Source organism: Neoarius graeffei, chromosome 13 (genome assembly GCF_027579695.1).
Source record: "Neoarius graeffei isolate fNeoGra1 chromosome 13, fNeoGra1.pri, whole genome shotgun sequence".
Taxonomy (NCBI): Eukaryota; Metazoa; Chordata; class Actinopteri; order Siluriformes; family Ariidae; genus Neoarius; species Neoarius graeffei.
In genome coordinates this window covers 29,277,955-29,301,699 of record NC_083581.1, presented here as the reverse complement: position 1 = coordinate 29,301,699, position 23,745 = coordinate 29,277,955, and the positions used below count along the sequence as shown (strand labels likewise).

The 23,745-nt window shown below is 42.5% G+C and overlaps 1 protein-coding gene across 2 annotated transcripts in view; it reads left to right on the top strand.

Moving 5' to 3' along the window:
* magi3a (membrane associated guanylate kinase, WW and PDZ domain containing 3a) overlaps positions 1-23,745 on the top strand; it is a 439,861-nt gene that overhangs the window by 397,756 nt on the left and 18,360 nt on the right. For both annotated transcript variants that reach the window (XM_060937472.1, XM_060937471.1), the window contains exons 11-17: positions 6,549-6,580; positions 6,996-7,206; positions 10,152-10,246; positions 13,758-13,950; positions 16,185-16,373; positions 22,081-22,266; positions 22,382-22,478. In XM_060937472.1, the coding sequence (XP_060793455.1) occupies positions 6,549-6,580; positions 6,996-7,206; positions 10,152-10,246; positions 13,758-13,950; positions 16,185-16,373; positions 22,081-22,266; positions 22,382-22,478 (1,003 nt within the window). The remainder of the gene's footprint in view (positions 1-6,548; positions 6,581-6,995; positions 7,207-10,151; positions 10,247-13,757; positions 13,951-16,184; positions 16,374-22,080; positions 22,267-22,381; positions 22,479-23,745) is intronic.

The following is a 23,745-nucleotide window of genomic DNA, read 5'->3' as shown; positions in this document are numbered from 1 at the left end:
GTGATCCATAACGACAAAGCAAAACCGTTTTTAGCTTTTGTTTTATTCTAATTATAATAATACAACTAAAATCTCTAATATAGATGCATATACCCGGTGTCCGAAATAACTCACTATATTGTGAGTTCGCCATTTTGTAGCACTGTCCGAATTTATAGTGAGAATAATTACACCGTATATAGTGCACTCAAAGTATCCCGCAGTGCACCGTGAAAAGTAGTGTACGACCGATGATCACTAGCCAAGCGATATATCCCATCATGCATTGCAGTCACGCTGGGGGGGAAAAAAAAAGTGTGTTGGGGTGAATAGACAGAGGAAGAAACGCATTATAAATGGATATTCAAGTACAATTAAAAATAGTAAGAGAATAGGAAAAAAGCTCAAATGGAATAAGGGATAAAGTACAAGAATAAAAGTCGGAGCGCAGAGCGAGGAATTAATCAAAAGCCTCCAATTTGATTTAATAAAAGGCAGCGGCAAAGAAGAAAGTAAGTATTCAGCCTTGATTTAAAGGACCTGAAAGATGCAGCAGACACAAAGTACTTTGTCTTGATTAATGTGGGAAATTATACGCTCAGTATAATATGGCTTTATCACAAAAATGCATTCGTGTATTTTATTTTGAAAACCCACCAGCCGAATGATCTGGAACGTTTTAATTGTGTGACAGTAATGATGTAAATAACGGCATGGCAGAGCAGTGTCAAAGTGTTTTTTCTTCATTTTACCAGTGAGCTCACTATATAGTCCTCTATATAGTAATTCCCTATAGTGAGTAGGGAGTAGTGAACGAGCGGGTGATTTCGGACACGAGGATTAAGAGCCTTGGCTAAGACACTCTAATACCCTGTCCACACTAGGGATTTTGTACCGATACGAAACTACTTTCGTACCGCGACACCTGTCCACACTAGCAACTATACCGGTACTGTAGCGGTATAACTGTATCGGTACGAAACCCACAAATGTATGGGTTTCGTACCGGTACAGTATCGGTACTGTAGCGCTTCGCTGTAGTGTGGACAGATGAAGCGGCTCTGTATCGATACAAATATAATGCGCAAGCGCAATGAACCATTCCTACGTCTTCCGGGTTATTCATACAATACAATACGCACGCGCTTTCCAGCTGTAAATAAAACGTCAAAATGCCTCAAAACGACCGTGGAGCTACATGGAGCAAAGAAAGGGGAGGGAGGGGGAAAGAGGGAGGTAGAATGGAGGAAGAGGGGAAAAGGGAGGGGAAGAGAAGGAAAGAGGGAGAAAGTGAGGGGGGAGAAAGGGAGATTCGTTTTCTTTGTTTCTTTCTCAACTGCCTCGTGCGTTTTATACGATTTGACTGAATAAATGACCACCAGAAATACAGACTACATTGACAACAAAAAGCACACACACGTTGTTTCATCCGCCATATTCTCGGAAGGAAGTTACTCGGTAACCACGGAAACATTTCGCGCACGCGCATTTCAACTACCGTGAAAGAAAACCGCAAACATTTCTCGCTAGTGTGGACAGATGCACTAAACTGTACCGGTATACTTTGTATCGATACAGTTATACCACTTTCGTACCGGTATAAGTGTGAACACAGCATAAATTGAGCTCAAGTGCATCTTGTTTGCTTTGCTTGTGATCTTGGGACATTTCTCGAACTTGACTGGAGTCCAGCTACGCATAATTCAATTGACTGGACATGATTTAGAAAGGTCCCACAATTCACAGTGCACGTCGGACCAAAATCCAAGCCATGAGCGAGGGTTTAAAGCCATTTCTAAAGCTTTGAATGCTCCCTTGAGCACAGTGGGCTCCATCATTGTGAACTTTAAGAAGTTTGGACCCACCAGAAATCTTGCTGGAACTGACTACCCAGCCAAACTCAACTCATCAACCGTGTTATAAGGACCTTGGTCAGGGATGTGACCCAGAACCCAGTGACCACTAACAGATCTTCAGAAGTCTACAGTAGAGACAGGAGAACCTGCCAGAAGAAATATTCCATCAAACAGGGCTTTATGGTTAGGCACTTCGAAGAGTTATCCCTATGGTGAAGCATGGTGGTGGCAGCATCAAGCTGTGGGGGGTGCCTCTCAGCGGCAGGGACAGGGAAACTGGTCAGAATTGAGGTAAGGATTGAGGTTCTTGTAGAACACCAGCTCCAGAGTGCAGATGACCTCAGACTGGGGTGAAGGTTCAACATGACAATGACATGAAGCATACAACCAAGACAGCACCGAAGTGGCTTCAGGACAAGTCTGTGAATGTCCTTGAGTGGCCCAGCCAAAACTCAGACTTTATAGAACATCTGTAGAGAGACCTGAAGTCGGCAGTTTAGAGATGCTGTCCGTCCAATCCAGTTGAGCTTGAGAGGATCTGCAAGGAACAATGGGACAAACCTTTGAAATCCTGGTATGCAAGGCATGTAGAGCGCTTGACTTCAAGAGGATTTGAAGCTGTAACTGCTGAGAGAGATTCCTCGACACGGTACTGAACAGCACTTGTGTGTCAATTGAATTAAGGGCAATTCCATGTAAATGTCAACCTCACCATGCAAAAATAAAGCAACATGTAATACATCAAAACCACTCCCAGAGATCTCACCTAGGCCTGTATTTTACAGATGTGAATAAGTTGAACCAATTTGTAACCAACCTAATATGTCACTGTCAGTCTTTCTTTCTTATAATGTAAAACCCAAGCTAAAATCAACTTTGATCATGTACAATTCTATATTATTGCCACAAGCCACAGAAATGTATGCTAAAATCCACAAAACAGCAAAACAATAGCCATCCTAAATATTATTTAAGAACTTTGATAGTTTTAGCTGATATTTAGAGAGTTTTTCAAAGGGTTATGGTGGTTAAATTGCTGATTTTCTAAACATATGCCATGTCTATTTCAGACGCGTCACATCCATAACGGAATTTCGTCACATCCATAACGCTGGCTTTTCCTTCCGAAACTCTGCATGAAATATAAAATATTTTAAACAAAGATTTTTTAATATTCACCTTGGACCCCTCTATCAAATGGATATCTCCATTTCGACATTAGGTTTACAATTTCACAGAGTTTGATAAAAATGTACAGTCACCCAAGAAAAGTGATACTTTTTCTGTCACATCCATAACGCATCTTTTATTGGCGTTTTCTGGCATGCCCTAGATGTACTATGGGAATTGTTCTTGTTCTATCACTTCTCCAGTATGGTACAGCCTTAAAATATGCAACACCTGTTTAAATACTGGGAGACAATAAAACATGCACTGGGTCATTTGTTGCCATTTTGAGTTCAAGTGTCACATCCATAACGCTGGAATTGCTCTTAATCGATTTTAACTTAAATCTGTAACACAATGAAGTGGGTAAAAACCGAAGGGGTGTGAATACTTCCAGGGTTCCTACGCAGTATGGAATTTGATTTTAGTATTTTCCAGGTCTGGAAAAGTATGGAAAATGGAAATTAGGGTATGGAGAAATATTTGCGTTTCCAGACCTTTGCCGCTACATAGTAAAATGAAGCTCAACATTCCGACATTCAGTTGAATTTTGCCAAAGAAACGTGTTGAAATGCGGAGGGAGGGAAACGGGTGTTCTGTTGTACTGGCATGCGCTCCGCCACACCCCCTGAACCTGCTTGCTTCTTGCAAGACTTTGGACAAGACGCAGGAAAAAAAACCCCTGCTACAAAACGCCTCTTGAACACGCGTGAACACACATCATAGCTCCAGTCAGTGTAAAAATGCTTATGGCTTATTTGGCAGTGTTGCCAGAATTTGCTAGAAAAATAAGGCACATGGACCCTGAAAACAAGCGACCCGAGACAAAAAAAAACTGCCAACAAAAATATGAAGGCTGTGTACGCTAACATACATATAAAAATGTATACACACTTTGAATCATTGTGAAGTAAGTGTTTATTAAAATTCATTTCATTTTCAAGGTGTAATAGAATTTACAGACATCACTTTATTGTTTTATCGCTGCCTCTAACTGATGTTTATAGTCTACGCTATGAGACCTGCAACAGTCACTGAAAGTGAATGTCCAAAAATACCAAGAGAACTGAACGTGATTTGCATTGTCAGCAGTGACTGGACCAGACTGGATGTCCGTTTGAGAACAGGCGGTGACTAAATAATAAAATGTCTGTAAATTCTATTACTCTTTGAAAATTACATGGATTTTAATCAACACACACAGTACTTTGCAGTGATTAAAAGTGTGTATACATTTTTTTTTCAGGACATCCTGTATGTGCTTGACATCTTCACACACCTGTGTTTTAAGGTCTCGAAGTGTGCATCAGATACGTGTGCGTCAGAGTGGCATCCTGTATTTTGTGTAATGTGTACCGTATTTTCCGGACTATACGTCGCTCCGGAGTTTAAGTTGCATCAGCCAAAAAATGCATTATGAAGACGAAAAAAACGTATATACGTCGCACCGGACTATAAGTCGCACTTTTTTGAAGGGTTATTCTATCCATAGAATCTGTGATTGTATCTGATAAGCGGCGCGTGGTTACTGCGCGACTGCATTGTTTATTTAATAAACGAACAGCTGAGCAGTGATAACGCACCCTTTGCCCTGTAAGTAGCCTAGTCTGATTATTTTAAATATCTACTACTATCTTTAATACGATCACTATCGTTATTACTAATAGCCTATATTATTATTATAACTAATATTAGTAGCCTATTACTGATGCATTAATCAGTTTGCTTTTAGAATATTTTTACCGGTAGGGCTTATTATCGCCCCATGGCTCTTTCATCTGTGTTATTAAAGCTGTAGTCATCATCGAGGAGTGTCATTCTTCATTTTTGTCGAATTTTATTTCATCAAATCAGAGGTCAAGTAGGCTATAGGTATATCATCTCCAAAGACAGGTACGGTAGTAAAAACAACCATCTAGTGAAAAAAAAAACCCAACAACAACCGCTTTTAAATCCCCTACTTAAATCCTTAAAGTGAGTCATTTAACTCATGTCTTGTGTGATCTGATCTCCAATGGTGAAATAAACCAGTTGTGATGAGTACAGTCTGTTATTTTAGAAGATAAATGTAATATATAGACTAATAAAAATTAATATTTTATAATATAATATAACGACAGTGGGCGGCACGGTGGTGTAGTGGTTAGCGCTGTCGCCTCACAGCAAGAAGGTCCGGGTTCGAGCCCCGGGGCCGGCGAGGGCCTTTCTGTGCAGAGTTTGCATGTTCTCCCCGTGTCCGCGTGGGTTTCCTCCGGGTGCTCCGGTTTCCCCCACAGTCCAAAGACATGCAGGTTAGGTTAACTGGTGACTCTAAATTGACCGTAGGTGTGAATGTGAGTGTGAATGGTTGTCTGTGTCTGTGTCAGCCCTGTGATGACCTGGCGACTTGTCCAGGGTGTACCCCGCCTTTCGCCCGTAGTCAGCTGGGATAGGCTCCAGCTTGCCTGCGACCCTGTAGAAGGATAAAGCGGCTACAGATAATGAGATGAGATGAATATAACGACATATTACTGTCTGTAACTGTTTGTCACTAAAGCGTTTTCTAAGATCATAATGTCTGATATTATTATTATTATTATTTTACACACACAATAAGCGCATGTGCGTAAAGTTAGTAAACCATCCCCCGCCTTTTTTTTTTTTTTTTTTGAGTCGCCGGACCCACCCACCTCCTGCGTTCCGGGACCTCCCACTTCACAAATTAAGCACTGCCTAAAATCACTACATAACTTATTTAAATAACTATAGGCCTATCATTAATAATAAAACACAGGTCAATCAAGTTTATCAAGCTGATGATTTCACTCCAAATCAGCAAATCCATTGAATTCCTCATCCTCGGTGTCGCTTCTGAACAACTCTGCCAACTCCAGCGGCAGATGAAGCGCCGTTTCCTCTTCTTCTGCGTGGCTGTCGTCAGACTCAGCATCAGCTCCAGTTATTCCGCGGTGGAAAAAAAAAAACATATATACGTCGCACCGGAGTATAAGTCGCATGGCCAGCCGAACCATGAAAAAAAGTGCGACTTATAGTCCGAAAAATACGGTGTATATATATTTATGACAAAAACAGGGCACTGATACAAATTTTAGGCCAAGCTAAATATGGTATGCATTTTGGTGGTATGTCATAATGTGAGTACCTGTTTGATTTTTCAAGTAATTCTTTTAAATATATGAGTAGTTGTTTGTTCGCTGAAGTCTCCAAACCTGAGAATTTGCGTATGGAAAAAGTCTGGAATTTTAAATTTGAAAATGTGTAGGAACCCTGTACTTCCCAAATCCATTGTAAATATAATGTACTTATAGCTATAATAATACAGCATGTGGATTTCTGTTCAACCTCTTGTTCTTGGTGTCTGTTCTTCTGAGTGTACTTGACTTATGAAATAAGTGCTCTTTTTTTTTTTTTTTTGGGCCCCGATTCCTAAGCTTTTAATCTGTTTCCAGTTATTGCCCCTCTAGTCTTCTGTTCTTTCTCCCTTCCTGACATGTTCTGTTCCGCCATTCTCATTTTTCTCCTCTCACTCGATCTCTCCTCCCGCAGGTCAGACGTCTCCTGTGAAGTCTCTGAAGCCTGTAAGTTCATCTAACCACTTTTAATCACAGAATTGTTGAGAATGAACACACGCACACCCGCTTCAGGGTTTAGAGTTTAATGATATCAGGCCGCGCTCTCAGTGATGACGCGTGTGCTGAATAATGAACCGGCCGTGCCGTAGCTGGGCCGAGGCTCAACATGGTGCTACATTATTCACTAGCTCCTAATTCACAAGGCTTTATTCATGGAATATTATCGATGCAGGTTTGAGTCTAGCTTGTGCTGTAGTGTGGTAAAATTTCTGAATTTCGGGCACAAGCTTTGATCACAACTACTGAAGTATGCAAATTCCTGATATACTGCACAGCAAGCCTCTGTGATGAATACTGTATATTAATAGTTGGTGAGAACTTCCTGAGATGCTGGAGCTGAAGAATTGCGTTTCTTTGTTAGTGTGCCACGGCAGTGCCAATGCCAGTGACCCAGAAGCAAGAAACAACCACCAGCACGGACAGTCCGAGTCCTGTTGAGCCTCTTCCCCAGTCGCTACCCACAGCTCCTCCCCAGTCGCTGCCCTTCCCTCCCAACATGGTACGCTCCAGCTCGCCCAAACTGGACCCGTCTGAACTCTATCTCAAATCCAAAGCCATCCTTGACAGCAAGCGTGAGTCACATCTACATATAACGCACCCACATACAGCAGTCACATACCTGAGCAGTGTTGTATGGTAGTTAAGGGCACAACAGGATGTTGGTTAATTACAGTGCAGTATTGTATTTAAAATGGGGTATAATATAGTAGTTAATTCCGTTGTGCATATCGTAGAGTATCACGATGGGTAAAATAGTTTATGGTATTGTTTACACTTTCCTTCCACTTCCAAGGGAATTCTGACATTGGACCTGTTTTCCAAAATCCACACTTCATTAGGAACAGCTGTATACTTTCTCTTTTGTCGACTTATCCAGTCAGCCAATCATGTAGCACCAACACAACGCATAAAATCTCATGCAGGTACAGTTCAAGAGATACTCACATTGACCCTCACACAGTGGAAACATGTATAGTGGTCAGACGAGTCAGTATTCCAGGTCTTTCTATGTAAGAAATGGATGCCATGTGCTCCAGACTAGAGCCCTGCACTCCCGCGGGAGTCCCGCGGGACCCGATGCAAATAAGTGCGGCGCGGGACAAATTTTGAAAGCTCATTGCGGGCGCGGGCAGGAGGGGGAGTGCACAATGCGGGCGCGGGCGGGAGAGGTGATTAAGCTGCAGTCCCGCTAACTAAAAACGTGTTTAAAATAAAATTTATTAATTATTAATTTATGTCTATCATATATAATTTGTGCTGGATATTTTATTTGGCATTAATAAAAACATTTTAAGATGCCTAAATTTGCGGATGTGGTCTAATCTCGCGTACGTTTCCGATTCCTTTCCGCTCTTCTGTGTTTGAGATCTCCGACCATGGCAGAAGAGCAGAGCTCCTCTAGTGAAGCTCACAGTGCTTCAGAAGTAAGTGCTGCTTTAAAAAGAGGTATATTTACCATTAAAAAGTCAAGAGTATTAGTCCTAAGTATTAAAAAGTATAACTAGTATTAAAAAGGACTGTGTATCGCACAGATTGTTCAATTTAAAGCGAGAAATAGACAGTGTATAATCTGAGGAGCTGGTTGTGGTTGCGCAACACTTCATATGAGAGGAGAATGAAATCGCGGTTGGAATCATAACGCCACAGACTCAGGAGTGCGAGTGCGCAAAGCGAGAGCTGTCAATCAAAGCGAGAGCTGTCAATCATGAGCGCATGCAGCGCTCAACTTGGAATGTGTCAGCAGAATGTCAGAGTCTAAACAATAAACTTACAATAAATGAAGGATCGGTCAGTGGAGAGCTCAGCTAAGCTCAGCATGTTTAATTCCCCAAGCCAATGACAGGAACTTTCGTGAGAAATAACGCGAGCGTCTGCATCATGCGGGATTTGCGGGCAGGAGCGGGACAAAATATGGCGGGCGGGAGCGGGACTGAAAATCATAATTCTTTGCGGGAGCGGGACTGCACAATGCGGGCGCAGGCGGGAGCGGGACTGAAAATTCTGTCCCGCGCAGACCTCTGCTCCAGACAAAAGACAAAAAGGACCATCCAGATTGTTACCAGGAACAAGTCCAAAAGCCAGGGCGTGTCATGGTATGGGGTTGTGTCAGTGCCTTTGGCAAAGGTAACTTACCGGTACATTTCTGTGATGGAACATTAATGCAGAAAAGTACATTGAGATTTTAGAGCAACATATGCTGCCTTCAAGACGACATCTTTTCCAGGGGGATTTCAACAAGACAATGCAAAACCACATTCTGTACACATTACAAAGGCAGGGCTGTGGAAGAAGAGGGTGTGTTCCCTCTGTCCCCAATAGAGAACGTGGCGAATTTTGAAATGAAAAATATGCCGATGACGACTCCATACTGCCGCACACCTTAAAGGAACAGTCCACCGTATTTCCATAATGAAATATGCTCTTATCTGAATTGAGACGAGCTGCTCCGTACCTATCCGAGCGCTCACATTGATATCTGAGCTCCGTATCAATGCGCTGCCGAAGCGCGCAGAAGGTGTTAGTACGCCTGTCATTATAGTGCGGACTTTCCATAGCATAGAAAATCGCTACGTTTCAATTTGCGTAACTGAACTTGTTTCATATCACTGGTCATATAAACCTATGTAAACAGGAAAAACGCGGAAGAGTTTGGTCGCATCTAACTACAGCCCCAAAAAATACCATTGGCCATGCTGAGCCTAGCTACATTGCTAACAGGAGTGACAGCGCGTCTGACTGCGTCTGACTGACTGGGAGGTCGCGCAAAGCTCGGAGAGGTACGGAGCAGCTCGTCTCAATTCAGATAAGAGCATATTTCATTATGGAAGTACGGTGGACTGTTCCTTTAAGACCTGTTTGCAGGAAGAACGGGACAAAATAACACCTGAAACACTTCATCACTTGGTGTCTTCAGTTCATAAACGTCTTTTAAGTGTTGTGAGAAGGAATGGAAACATGATAAAGCGGTAAATGCTTTACTTTTTTTGAAATGTGTTGCAAGAATCAAAACTGAAATTGGCTATTTTGGGGGGAAAAAAACAATATTAATGAGGTAAAATATCAAATAATGTGCTGTTGTATTGTTTTGAGTGCAATAGAGGTCAGAGATGATTTTATAAATAAGTGTTCTCAGTTTTAATTTCAAATTCAACATACCGTCCTAACGTTTTCTGATTTGGGGTTGTAGTTAGATGGAATTGCAATGTAGCAGCTGGTGTAGTAGTGTAATTAGTAGTTAATGATGGTATAGTTTACTAGTCAATGTATAACATTTGTTTTGTTTAGTTGGGCTAGTGTAGTAGTATCTGGGAGGCATTGCAGTGAATGATTGGATAATAATTAGTGATGCTATGATATAGTTAGTTGTCATGGTTTAGTAACAGCATCGTAGTATCTGGTGTCATAGTTAACAGTGATGTGATACTGTACTGTAGATACTGATTGTATTGTGTACTAGTTGGAGATGGTAGAGTATCATGACTTTTGACCCTTTAACCCTGTCCATTTGTGCCCGCAGCTACCAACACCAAGGAACTGGACGTGTTTATTAAAAGGAACCAGGAGTCCGGCTTTGGCTTCAGAGTGTTGGGCGGGGAAGGAACAGATCAGCCTGTGAGTGCTGCCTTCGTCCGGCATATTTCTTAACGTGCAAAATAGATATTTTAGATTTTTTTTTATCGTAAATGTTGTTTGCTTTAATGATTTTACAGTACAGAATAACAAATTACAATTTTACAAGAAATAATAAGACAAAGAAAATGATGATAATACAACTAGCAGGTGCTGATGGGAGCCTGGAAACAGGAATAAAATCCCTTGAGATGAAGGCTACCAAAAAAGTAATAGCTCAATAAATAATTAATAATAATATTTTTAAAAAGAAAGTAAGGAAAGGTAATAAATAAAAAAGTAAGTTGTCAATATACAAACATGGTTTATAGCAAATGTTTTTTTTTGGGGGGGGGGCCCCATAAAGACCTACTGACCCACCTACCAACCCACTGACCCACCTACTGTACCAACCCACCGACCTACCTACCCACCCACTCACCCACACACACACGGGGCTTTCCCCAGGGGGAAAAAAAATATCAGAGTGGCGCTACTGATGCTCAGCCCATAAGAGTTGACGGCTGCTGGGGGGGGTCTGGGAAAAGTTTGAAATTAGAGACTTCAAAAGTGCATTCTGGTGGCATCTCGGGCTGATTTGAGGCACAATTCAACATTATTAAATTTGCTTTTTTTTTTTTTTATAAACCTTGTCAAATATTCAAGGGGCAAAATTTAAAGGGCAAACTTAGATTTGAAATGAAACTGCTTCATAGCACGCCTCGTCATTTTCCAATTCCAGGATGCCAGGAACAGAAGTGAGGTCAAATCATGCAACAGCGCCATCTAGCAACCAGTGTTGAGAACGTGGTTTTATGTATGGTTGCGAATGGCAGTCATCACACGCAGCGAAACACTTTATTTTCACCTCCGGGTTGAGTACCAGGATAGTCTAGACCAGTGTTTCTCAACAAAGCACCATCTAGTGGGCTGCGAATGTTGTTTTTTTTTTTTCTTAAAGTTTGAAGCCAAATACTAAATAGTTCTTATCTAGAGTGTTTATACTGTTTGAGTGTTTAGTCTATGTCTAGTTCTTATCTAGAGTGTTTATTCTGTTTATATTGTTTGTTTTTTCAATTCTTCTATTTTTATTTATTGCATTGCCTGTTTGCACCGTGGGTCAGAGAGGACTGAAGTTTCATCTGTGCTGTATGTCGAGCATGCATAGCATATTTGACAATAAAGTTGACTTGACTTGACTTGAGTTCAGGATGTTTTGTGGTCCCAAATCCGGTAGCTGGTTTGCCGACCACTTCAAGTGGAATAAATACATTTTGTGGGTAAATTAAGAAGAACAAGCCTTTATTTTGTCACATTCCTCCTCTGTATTTAATCTGCATGCGCGCACACACAGAGAGAGCGTGCGTGCACACAGACTGAGCGTGCACACAATGAATAAATAAATACATTTGTGGATAAATTATATGGATCTGTGATGCCTGTTGGAAGAGAAGAGCAGGGAGGATTGAGACTCAAGCAGCTGTTGTTTGTTTACACCCGATACTAAAAATTGTGGTGTCCTAGCAACCATCGCAAAGATGCATACAAAAAACCCAGAAATGCCTCCTTACCTGGGTATAAATGATACAGGATTTATGTTGTCGTGTCCTGATCCTCAGATCTTTAACCCAGCCACATCAAAAGTTGTGCTCTTTCAGGTTTTCATCTGCGTGTCCGTGTCTGCAGCACCAGGTAGTTTGAGATGTCGGGGAACTCAGCGGATAGATCGTTTTCCAACTCGTAATGAATGACTTTATTTAAACATGACAAGTTGATCAGCAGAGCTGGTGGGGTCGTGCATGTACAGATCCAAATAATTACAAATACAAAAGACTCAAAATATATACAGTCTTAAAAAACTTGAAAATCATTAATCCCTTTTGACTGAGAATACTCTGCATGCATGGTTTGGCTTCTGGCACATCCCAACAGTTTTAAATACAATACCTACAGTTAAAAACAGTTTGCTTTTATTTCATTTATTTAATTCCTGGGCTCCCGTCTGTAACAGGGAGTGATGTTGCGTCCCATTAATGCACTTTACAATAGATTATTAGATTCTAATAGAACAGATGAGCCAAAATAATTGGGGATCTTTTTAATGGGCCCCGACTCGTTACAAGTATGAATAAGTGGGCCGTAAAGCAGAAAAGGTTGAGAACCCCTGGTCTAGACGTATATATTACAGTATCTTCCCATTTCAAATCAAATCAAGTTTATTTGTATAGCGCTTTTAACAATAAACATTGTCGCAAAGCAGCTTTACAGAATTTGAACGACTTAAAACATGAGCTAATTTTGTCCCTAATCTATCCCCAATGAGCAAGCCTGTGGCGACGGTGGCAAGGAAAAACTCCCTCAGACGACATGAGGAAGAAACCTCGAGAGGAACCAGACTCAAAAGGGAACCCATCCTCATTTGGGCAACAACAGACAGCCTGACTATAATATTAACAGTTTTAACAGGTATAACCCTCAACTGTCCTCATGGGGCCGTCCTTCACAGGAGCGGTGCGATAAAACTCCGACCAGACACAGGGCACCACGATGGATCAAGCAGGTCCGAGGGGCAGAAGAGGCCAGCATCTCAATCCCAGGATCAACATGTAACTCAGAGGGACAGATTGGGGGGGGAGAGAGAGAGAAAGAAAACACAGGTTGTTGGGTATGCCCTAAAAATGACAAGTATTAAATCTGTGTGGTAGGCTCGCAGAGACGAGAGTCTTTACATCAGGCATAACACACAACAATGGCATGTTAATATGGTAAAATATATCATGACCTGCTCTGGCTAGATGCTTGATTGGGTGATGGGAGCACACTCCTCAGCAATGATTAGATGCAGATGGGACCCTTAGGGCTGGCCAAGACAGTTCAGTTACATTTCACCGGGTCTGGGACATGCGACAGAATGTCTGACGGCCGATTCCCTGCAGGCTACGATAGCCAGTCGAGGTCTCCACCCTCTCCACCAAAAGATTTCCTGTTGACTCCATTTCTATAGTTGCTACTCATTTTCAGAGGGGAATAGGAGATATTTAGGTGTGAAAAGTACTCTGCATTGTTCAGTTTATGGCATTGATTTGTGTATGTGTACAAGTGAGAGCACGGCGCGGCAGGGCAACGCGTATCTGCACATTGGGGAAAGCCAGAAATATATACGGTACATACACAGTAATCACTACCTTGCATACATCAGCGCACTAGCCACACCCAAAGAACCCACACGAGGCAGCAAGGCTCGAAAAACCACATGAAACTACCCTGCAGCCACACCCAAATGCGCCGTGCTCAGCCAGCGAACCAGTGCATGGAAAGTCATGAATATAATAAAATAGAAACTTTAAGTAGAAAATTAATTATTCATAAGAAAAGAGGTAATACCCTAAAAGGCCGATTACATAAAAAGATAAATTCAGGTCAGGCTAAAATGTAGATGCTAAGCAGAATTAATGTTCTACAAATTAAGAGACATTCTCTCTTTCTCTCTCTCTCTGTCTCTGTCTCTCTGTAGGTGTACATTGGTGCTATCGTTCCGCTGGGTGCAGCAGAGAAGGATGGGCGTCTGCGGGCAGGTGACGAGCTCTTGTGTATTGATGGTGTTCCTGTAAAAGGAAAATCCCACAAGCAGGTCCTGGAGCTGATGACCAACGCCGCACGCAACGGCCAGGTCATGCTCACTGTGCGCAGGAAGTTCCTCTACACAGGTGTGTGTTCAGTGTACACACTTGTGTATTTACATACCCACTGAACTAAAACTGTCTGGTGCCATGAAAACTAGCACCGCGTTGCTTTAAATCGTCTCCCTGGTCTCAGCACCGTTGATGATGAAAGATCCAGAAGAATGTCGGGTCACGAGGCTCATGAATGAAGGCAGCTCATAAAAATAGATGTACAAGTTTAAAAAAAAAAAAACCTCATCAGATTTTAAAACCGAAAGGATCTCAAAGCTGCTGTCCACATATGCATGTAATAATGAAGCAACATCTGTAAAATAAATGTTGACGTATGTTTTGTCCTAAAATTATACAAACGTTTACACTGTTATATAAACTGTATACAATGTTTAAGTTATTCCATGAAATCGAATCGTACGTGAGCTGATAGCCGACGAGGCGCGTAGCACCGAGTTGTCTATAAGCCATGTATGACAAGATTGAGTGGAATAACCGTTTTATTCTATCCACATTCACTGGATTTTTAGAAACGGAGCATTTTTCTTTTTTGCAAATTCGATAAATAAAAACTTTATCCAAAACGTTCGACAAAATCATTTCGAAATGACAGGAACAATTTGTGAAAAATGCGATAATTCTTGAAAAATAAAAGATGCATTCTTACCATCAAATACTTTCATTCCATATTTTGTTGCCTTTTTTTTGGGGGGAAGGGGGGTTATTTTCGAGTAGAGTTTTTATTTCATCCTCGGTTAGTTCGGCAACACGTTCCGCCATTTTGTTGCTCTTCTTTAGGGGTTTTTTGGCGGTTGGCAAACCAACCTTAAGGGGGTGTGTGGTTGAGTATATTTTATTTATCCATTTCTGTTTCTTTTAAATATTTGAGAACAAAGTGATGTATCTGACCTTGATGCGCTCCACCATTTTGTTTTTCTCTACTCATGGTATATGAGCTGATATCCTTGTAGTCGAGTAGCCAATCAGAGCATGCAGTTGCTCATATCCAGTGAATGTGGATGGAATAAACATGTATAGTTTGTGTGTGAGAGTGAGAGAGACTGCGTGAAACTGTCACCTTTCCAAATACACTGAAAGATGAAGATCCCTCCCACTATTCCTTCCTTCCTTTAATTGTTTTAACCAGAGCCCGACCGATTAATCAGCGTGCCGATATTATCAGCCGATATGATCTAACTGTGGGTAAATCGGTATGATGACGATTAAAATGGTAATTAAAAAAGAAACGGAGCGTCAGAAGATGGATCTTTCGAAGGTTACGAGTGTTGTCGTTGTGCAGTTTGTCCACCAGAGGGCACACTGTGACCACACTGCTGTTAGCGCACACGTTTGGGACATGACATACTGTATGGATCGGATTCTTTAAAATTTTTATTAAATTAAATTCTTTTAAAAGTTTATATTTAAACTGCATTATGCCATATGTTGGCGAGGACTCTTAAATAACTACACGTAACAAATATTAAGGTAAATCTTTGTTTCTGGAAAATAAATAAAGAATATCAGCTGATGTATCATTACTGGATTTTTAAATCCTCAAATATGGATATCGGTCAGAGTCTCATCTTTCCTACTTCCATCCTTGGTTCTTTATTTTATTTTATTCCTTACATACTTGCTTATTTCTTTCTTCCTTCCTTCTTTCCTTTAATTCCTTCCTTTGGTCTTTGCTGATTAACTTCCTGCTACACGTTGCAGTAGCAAATCTGACCAACCCAGGGGGGAATTAAAAAGAAAGAAAAAGGGGGCGTCGTGGCTCAGGTGGATAAGGCGCCATACCATAAATCCGGGGACCCGGGTTCTATTCCGGCCCAAGGTAATTTCCCAATCCCTCCCCGTCTCTCTCTCCCGCTCATTTCCTGTCTCTACACTGTCCTATCCAATAATAAAGGTGAAAAAAGCCCCAAAAAATATCTTAAAAGAAATTTAAAACAAATGCAAAGTCAAATAAGCTGTGGTGTATGCATTAAAAGTGTGGGGTTTTTTAAGGTTTAAAGTGTTCTCTAAATACACACATTTATAATAACTGTTATATAATAATAAGGTACCATTAGCATGTGTGTCTATAGTAACTCACAGGCTGACGACTCCTGGCAAAGTTGCAAAGGCTCACAGCAGTCAGCAGGAACGACATCCTGTGCGGCTCCATGCTTAACATTCGGCGTTAACGTGACTTGTGATTGAGTAATAATGGGTTTGACCCGATGCCGTACACCCAGATGATGGCTGTGTTTTTCCTGCTGCAGAAGGAAGAGAGGATGACGGTGGCCAGCCCCAGACAACTCCCCCTCAGGTTAACGGCTCTCCCAGACATCCTCATGCAGGCGCTCCCGTTCTGTCCCAGCCCGAGCCGTATGACGTCACGCTGCAGCGCAAAGACAACGAGGGCTTTGGCTTCGTCATCCTCACTTCAAAGAACAAACCACCACCAGGAGGTGAGAGGCACACCGCAACTTTTAGGATGTCTCGTTTACTGTCTTTCTTTGAAAGAAGGATATACTTTTTATCCATTTATAGTTGCGTTGATACTGCGTACTTGCCAAGTCTACTGATTCACGTGGTCGTCTACTGATTTTAGTTCTTAAAACTACTCCATTGCAAAGTAATCGTTGAACGCTGTTGGATTTGCTCTTCTGATCTCGCTTCAGCTGGTTTCGGCACAGGAGATACAAGTATACAGCGTCAAACAGTCAGTCATATTAAGTGAAGCCGAGAGCCAATGGAACGACACGGTAATGATGACGAATCAAAATTGTGTCGCGCCATTCCATTGGTTCTCGTTAATTGCCAATGAGATCACATATTACAACCAGAACGTCAAGGACATAGGAGCTCCTCTGGCCTGCCATCCAAACAACCGTGACGACCAAAACATCAAACGGAACTGAAATGTGACAATGTGAGAGAGGACCAACCTCCATGACGCACCGTTTACAACAGGGAAATCAACAAAGGGCTAAATTTTGTTCCCCAAGGGAAGATCTACCCAAAACATCGAACCGAACTGAATTAGCATGATCAATGAGAGGAGATACAATTCTAGTCAGAAGAGAATCAGAATCAGAAGCACTTTATTGCCAGGTATGTTACACACACGAGGAATTTGACTCCGGTTCGACTTAGCTTTCATAGTACAGACAGAAAGAAAGTATAGGGGAAAAAAACCACACACACACACACACACACAGAGTCTCACTGCAGTGAACTCCAGGGGGAGAATCGCGTTTCTACAGTGACGGCCTTGAAGGCAGTGCTGGCTGGGAGAGCCAAGATGAGATTGGAATTTGTTTAGACTTAAGATGGGTAGACGTGTCCTTTTTCGCTTAACCCGCTTGTCCATTCTGGCCACCAAAATGATCCATTTCTCTTTGCAAAGCCATCAACTTCTCCGTGATGTTATCAATGTTGCGACTCAAGTTCTGAACAGCCACAGTCTGAGCGCCGACAGCTCTGCCCACCGCCTCAATCATTTTGTGGGGCTTTGAACAGCTGCCACCGTTAACTGATTTCCTCGATACACCAGGGCAATGCCAAGTCCAATCAGCAAAAATCCTGTGATCATGGTTCCGAATAGGTAAAATATCCTCAATGTCCTCCACGGAAAGAATCGCCAAGCACACCACACGCCACTTCTCCCAGGCATCCATGGTGTATCCGGCTGCAAACGTTCCGGCAGGACAGGCAGGTTCCCCCGAACCCAGACTTCTCGTCGAGAAGATTGTGTCAATTGCATGAAGTGACCAGTTGATCAAATCCATAATTTCGATTCGGAGAACAGTGCAGGAAGGGTCTCTCAGACGAGACGAGTCCGCAGAAGCAAAGCAGGAGCGAGGCTTGTCAGGAAGGGAGAGGCTGAGAAATGAGAGATGAGAGGAAAAAACACCCACCCGTTTCGCTCCTATCAGGACCAGAATGTGTAGGCATTATAAAACATAGAAAGTACGAGAGCGCAAAGTCCCGTGACGGCCGTCTGCGGCGCCATCTTGGATGGAAAAATCTTTAAGTTGACCTAATTACTAATTTGTTAGCAAAAAATTGCCAATACAATGACCAAGTTTTGTACAGAAGGACTAGTTCTTTCAAATAAAACAATCAGAACTGAAATGCATTGAGAACTGAGGGAGGAGATACTATTTAACTGAAAATAAAGTTGTAAACGGTTTGTTTACAACAGGAAAATCAGCAAACAAGCAAGTTTTGTTCCTCAAGGGAAGATCGACCCGAAACATCGATCAGAACTGGAATCGGATGAGAAATCAGATAGGAGATACAATTCTAGCGAGAGGCCTGGAGAATTAGTTAATTTGGCCTAATTGTTAACTCGTTAGCAAAAAATTTGACAAAACAATGATCAAGTTTTGTGCGGCGTGATGAGTTCTTTCAAACAAAACAATCAGAACGGAAATCCGTGCAGAATTGATGGAGGAGATATGATTTAACTGAATTGTGGACGACAGACGCCACGTCACAGCAACAGCTCATCGGCCTTATGGCCAGATGAGCTAACAAGTCATGCCAGTATGTGTAAAAACCGAGCACGCTCTGGTGATCGCAAACAATGAAAGCTCTGAAGTGGGGGAGAAGATTCACGATGACGAGTTCAAGGCGACTTGGTCATCAGATCATCCAGCATCAGAGCGGCGAGGCGAGGCGAGGTGAGAAGCAGCACTTTGTGAAGTCCGTCCGTCCGATTTCCTGATCAATTTTCTTCAAATATGGCACTCGGTATGCAGCGTTTTACTTTTATTTTTTTATTTCACGGGAGGGACATGCCTCTGGACCGATCTACTGCTTTTAAATCTGTGTGGGTTGGCGAGTATGTATTATTGTGCAGCTGTAAACACTCGTTTCTTCTCGTTCTCTTAGGGGGGAAAAAAATTCAGATCGCAATAATCTCCATCCTTTGACTTTCCCGTGGAGGAAAAATGTAAAATTCCAGCTTTACTGCTAAGTGTTGACTCCAGAGACTCCTTCCGTAACTGTTAAACAAACGTCTCCATACAGAAAACTTCACCATATCAAGAGTTGCATGTTTTTCTTTCTTTCTTAAGTAACACTTTTTTTTTTTTTCTTTTTGTGTGACATTGTGGAGTGTCCAAGAAACAAGAATCAGTACTTTCTGATGAATCGGATTGAAGAACAGCTTTGTGTTATAAAGTTGATGATGATGTGAAACAATTAAATGAGCGTTTAATGTCGGTTCATGGCTACATCCTGTATATAACTGTCGACATCAGTGATGCTAATGTACTGCGAAGGAATTGATTCCTCATGGAAAAGACAACACACGTTCCAGGCATTTACAGTAGTGCTTGAAAGTTTGTGAACCGTTTAGGATTTTCTATATTTCTTAAACAAATGACTCACTCACTCACTATCCATTTTACGTCACTGGACCACTGAACTGCGGGTATGACGTTGCATGGTTTTGCTCCTCCACAACCCTCTATCATATGCATCGCCCGGGGTCAGTCCCAACGCCTTCAGGTCTCCCTTCAGCACCTCACTCCAGCTCTTTCTAGGTCGCCCAGGTGGCCTACATCCATCGACTTCCAGGGTGTATATTCGACTCAACCAGGTGTTGTTCCTCTGGACGTGGCCAAACCATCTGAGGGGCTTCCATCGAATGGTATCAGCAAGATCTTCTAAGTACAACCACTGGCGGAGGTCCTGGGTTCGGATGTCGTCCGTTGGTTTGATGCCGCACATCCAACGAAGCATGGTTCTTTCATTCCTCTGGAGCCTGGCCAAGTCTGCCTGTTTCAGGGGCCAGCATTCGCATGCATAAAGCAATGCCCCCCTAACACAGCTGTTGTAGATTTTGCCACATGTATTGAGAGACAGACTCCTGGAACAGAGGAGTGGTAGAAGCTCTCTAAATTTACCCCATGCAGCCCTGACCCTAGTTACAGTGGCAGCCTCACAGCCACCTTCTGCAGATATGCTGTCCCCCAGATAACAAAAGGAATCTCATCTCATCTCATTATCTCTAGCCGCTTTATCCTTCTACAGGGTCGCAGGCAAGCTGGAGCCTATCCCAGCTGACTACGGGCGAAAGGCGGGGTACACCCTGGACAAGTCGCCAGGTCATCACAGGGCTGACACATAGACACAGACAACCATTCACACTCACATTCACACCTACGCTCAATTTAGAGTCACCAGTTAACCTAACCTGCATGTCTTTGGACTGTGGGGGAAACCGGAGCACCCGGAGGAAACCCACGCGGACACGGGGAGAACATGCAAACTCCACACAGAAAGGCCCTCGCCGGCCCCAGGGCTCGAACCCAGGACCTTCTTGCTGTGAGGCGACAGCGCTAACCACTACACCACCGTGCCGCCACAAAAGGAATCCACAGACAAAAATATTATACTTTATTTATTTATTGAGGAAAATGATCCAATATTATGTATCAGTGAGTGGCAAAAGTACGTGAACCTTTGTTTTCAGTATCTGGTGTGACCCCCTTGTGCAGCAATAACTGCAACTAAACATTTCCGGTAACTGTTGATCAGTCCTGCACACCGGCTTGGAGGAATTTTAGCCCATTCCTCCGTACAGAACAGCTTCAACTCTGGTGGGTGGGTTTCTTCACATGAACTGCTCGCTTCAGGTCCTTCCACAACATTTTGATTGGATTAAGGTCAGGACTTTGACGTGGCCATTACAAAACATGAACTTTATTCTTCTTTAACCATTCTTTGGTAGAACGACTTGTGTGCTTAGGGTCGTTGTCTTGCTGCATGACCCACCTTCTCTTGAGATTCAGTTCATGGACAGATGTCCTGACATTTTCCTTTAGAATTCGCTGGTATAATTCAGAATTCATTGTTCCATCAATGATGGCAAACCGTCCTGGCCCAGATGCAGCAAAACAGGCCCAAACCATGATACTACCACCACCATGTTTCACAGATGGGATAAGGTTCTTATGCTAGAATGCAGTGTTTTCCTTTCTCTAAAGATAACGCTTCTCATTTAAACCAAAAAGTTCTATTTTGGTCTCATCCGTCCACAAAACATTTTTCCAATAACCTTCTGGCTTGTCCACGTGATCTTTATCAAACTGCAGACAAGCAGCAATGTTCTTTTTGGAGAGCAGTGGCTTTCTCCTTGCAACCCTGCCATGCACACCATTGTTGTTCAGTGTTCTCCTGATGGTGGACTCGAACATTAACATGAGCCAATGTGAGAGAGGCCTTCAGTTGCTTAGAAGTTATCCTGGGGTCCTTTGTGACCTCATCGACTATTACATGCCTTGCTCTTGGAGTGATCTTTGTTGGTCAACCACTCCTGTGGAGGGTAACAATGGTCTTGAATTTCCTCCATTTGTACACAATCTGTCTGACTGTGGATTGGTGGAATCCAAACTCTTTAGAGATGGTTTTGTAACCTTTTCCAGCCTGATGAGCATCAACAACGCTTTTTCTGAGGTCCTCAGAAATCTCCTTTGTTCATGCCATGATACACTTCCGCAAACCTGTGTTGTGAAGCTCAGACTTTGATAGATCCCTGTTCTTTAAATAAAACAGGGTGCCCACTCACACCTGATTGTCATCCCATTGATTGAAAACACCTGACTCTAATTTCACCTTCAAATTAACTGCTAATCCTAGAGGTTCACATACTTTTGCCACTCACGTATGTAATATTGGATCATTTTCCTCAATAACTAAATGACCAACTATAATATTGTTGTCTCATTTGTTTAACTGGGTTCTCTTTATCTACTTTTAGGACTTGTGTGAAAATTTGATGATGTTTTAGGTCATATTTATGCAGAAATACAGAAAATTCTGAAGGGTTCACAAACTTTCAAGCACCACTGTAGGCGTCATCGTGAAAGATAGCATGGGTGACGAGCCAATCAGGGACGTGGTATGTGTCTACGACTGATTTATTCAGCGCGAATGAAAAACACTGATTTCCTTGGCTGTGTAAATGGTAGCTGGAGGGAAGCTGCATGAAAGATCATAAGGAGTTACTTCCACATGCAGTGATGTTTCATATCGATATTTTAGAGTTCCAAACCCAATACCGTGATCATCTGTAGATCTTTATGTATAAGTCGCTGGACGCAGCATGAGGACTGTATACATGGTGAATCAGAATTCATTCATAGTCTTCTCCATCTTCAGTAATTCCTCATAAGATCGGACGGATCATCAAGGGCAGTCCTACAGAACGCTCCGGAAAGCTTCAAGTGGGTGATCGAATCTCAGCCGTCAACGGCCAGTGCATCGTGGATCTCTCGCACAACGACATCGTGCAGCTGATCAAGCAGGCTGGCAATACTGTCACCCTCACTGTGCTTTCTGAGGAAGGTGAGGAATTCTGGGAATTCCTGTCACGCTGCCTGGGGGCGTGTTGATATTTCTGTTGATATTTTCTGTTATTTCCGTGAGTGTGATGCCACCGATGATCCTGTTTGTTTTTCAGAGCACAGCGGCCCTCCGTCAGCTGCCAGTTCAGCCAAGCAAAGCCCAGTGGCTCAGCACAAAGCCATGGGACAGCAGCCTGCCAGCCGCGATGACAGGTACAAGGCCAACGCGCGCACACTAACACACAGTCCTATCTGACAGCATGGAAAGAGTGCCATCGGGTTTTTTTTTTTTTTAAGCACATATTCACCATCTCTTCATAGTAGACTCCAAAAGTCCCCATCTTTTTTCCAAGGCTTTTGCTGCACTCACAGCCAAACGCCAGTGTTGTAGTCGAGTCACTAAACCTCAAGCCCGAGTCCAGTCCCCAGTGTTCAAGTCCAAGTCATTAAAGAAAATTTCGAGTCGAGTCCGACACAAGCCCCGCCCACTATCAACATGGCCAATAACGTGATCGAGGGCTAACACTAGCTAGTTCATCTCTCAGCAAGCCCCGCTATCAACAGAGCAATGAACACAGCGTGTCACTTCCTTCTCTGGGTGGAGTCTTGCCAAACGACGATTGAAGTTCGAGGTCGTCCCCGTCGTCTCCTCGATAGTTCTTGTACATATGGAACACATAGCAGTGCATTTTTCCCCACCGCACGACAAGTCTGTATAAGCAAAGCGGACAATCCTAGGGGCTTCTCTCCAGGCATTTTAGCGCCATTAACGTTAGTTTGTTCCTGAACATGACGTATGTACAGGTGAACGTGCATTCTCTTGCACGAAATTAGTATAAATTTTTTTTTTTTTAAAGATTTTTTTTGGGCTTTTTGCACCTTTATTGGATAGGACAGTGTAGAGACAGGAAATGAGCGGGAGATAGAGACGGGGAGGGATTGGGAAATGACCTCGGGCCAGAATCGAACCCGGGTCCTCGGATTTATGGTATGGCGCCTTATCCACCTGAGCCACGACGAGTTGGAAAATGATCCATCCGTTGAGTTCCCCGGCATCTCAAACTGCCTGGTGCAGATAAAGACCTGGAAGAGCATAGAGGAGAACAACTTTTATATTGGGCATATCAGTTGAAAATTCAATCCAAATTGCTTGAAACTGCTCTCATTGAATTCAGAATTGAATGCAGAACAACATGCTTTTTACAGAATTAAAATGTTTACCCGTTCATGAGATATTACAAATCAAAGATTGAAAAAACGGCTTAATTTTTAGAAAATTCTGTACGAGGATCACATGATCCAAAATGGGCCTCATGAACCAACGAGATCAATTTTTTTTATTATTATTATTATTATTTTATTATTTTTCAAGATATTTGCAGGCAGGCACATAGCTGGTTGTATACCGAATACAAAGTTTGAAAGATTAGTACAAAAAATTATGCAAATTAGTACTTAATTAGTATCATCTCATCTCATT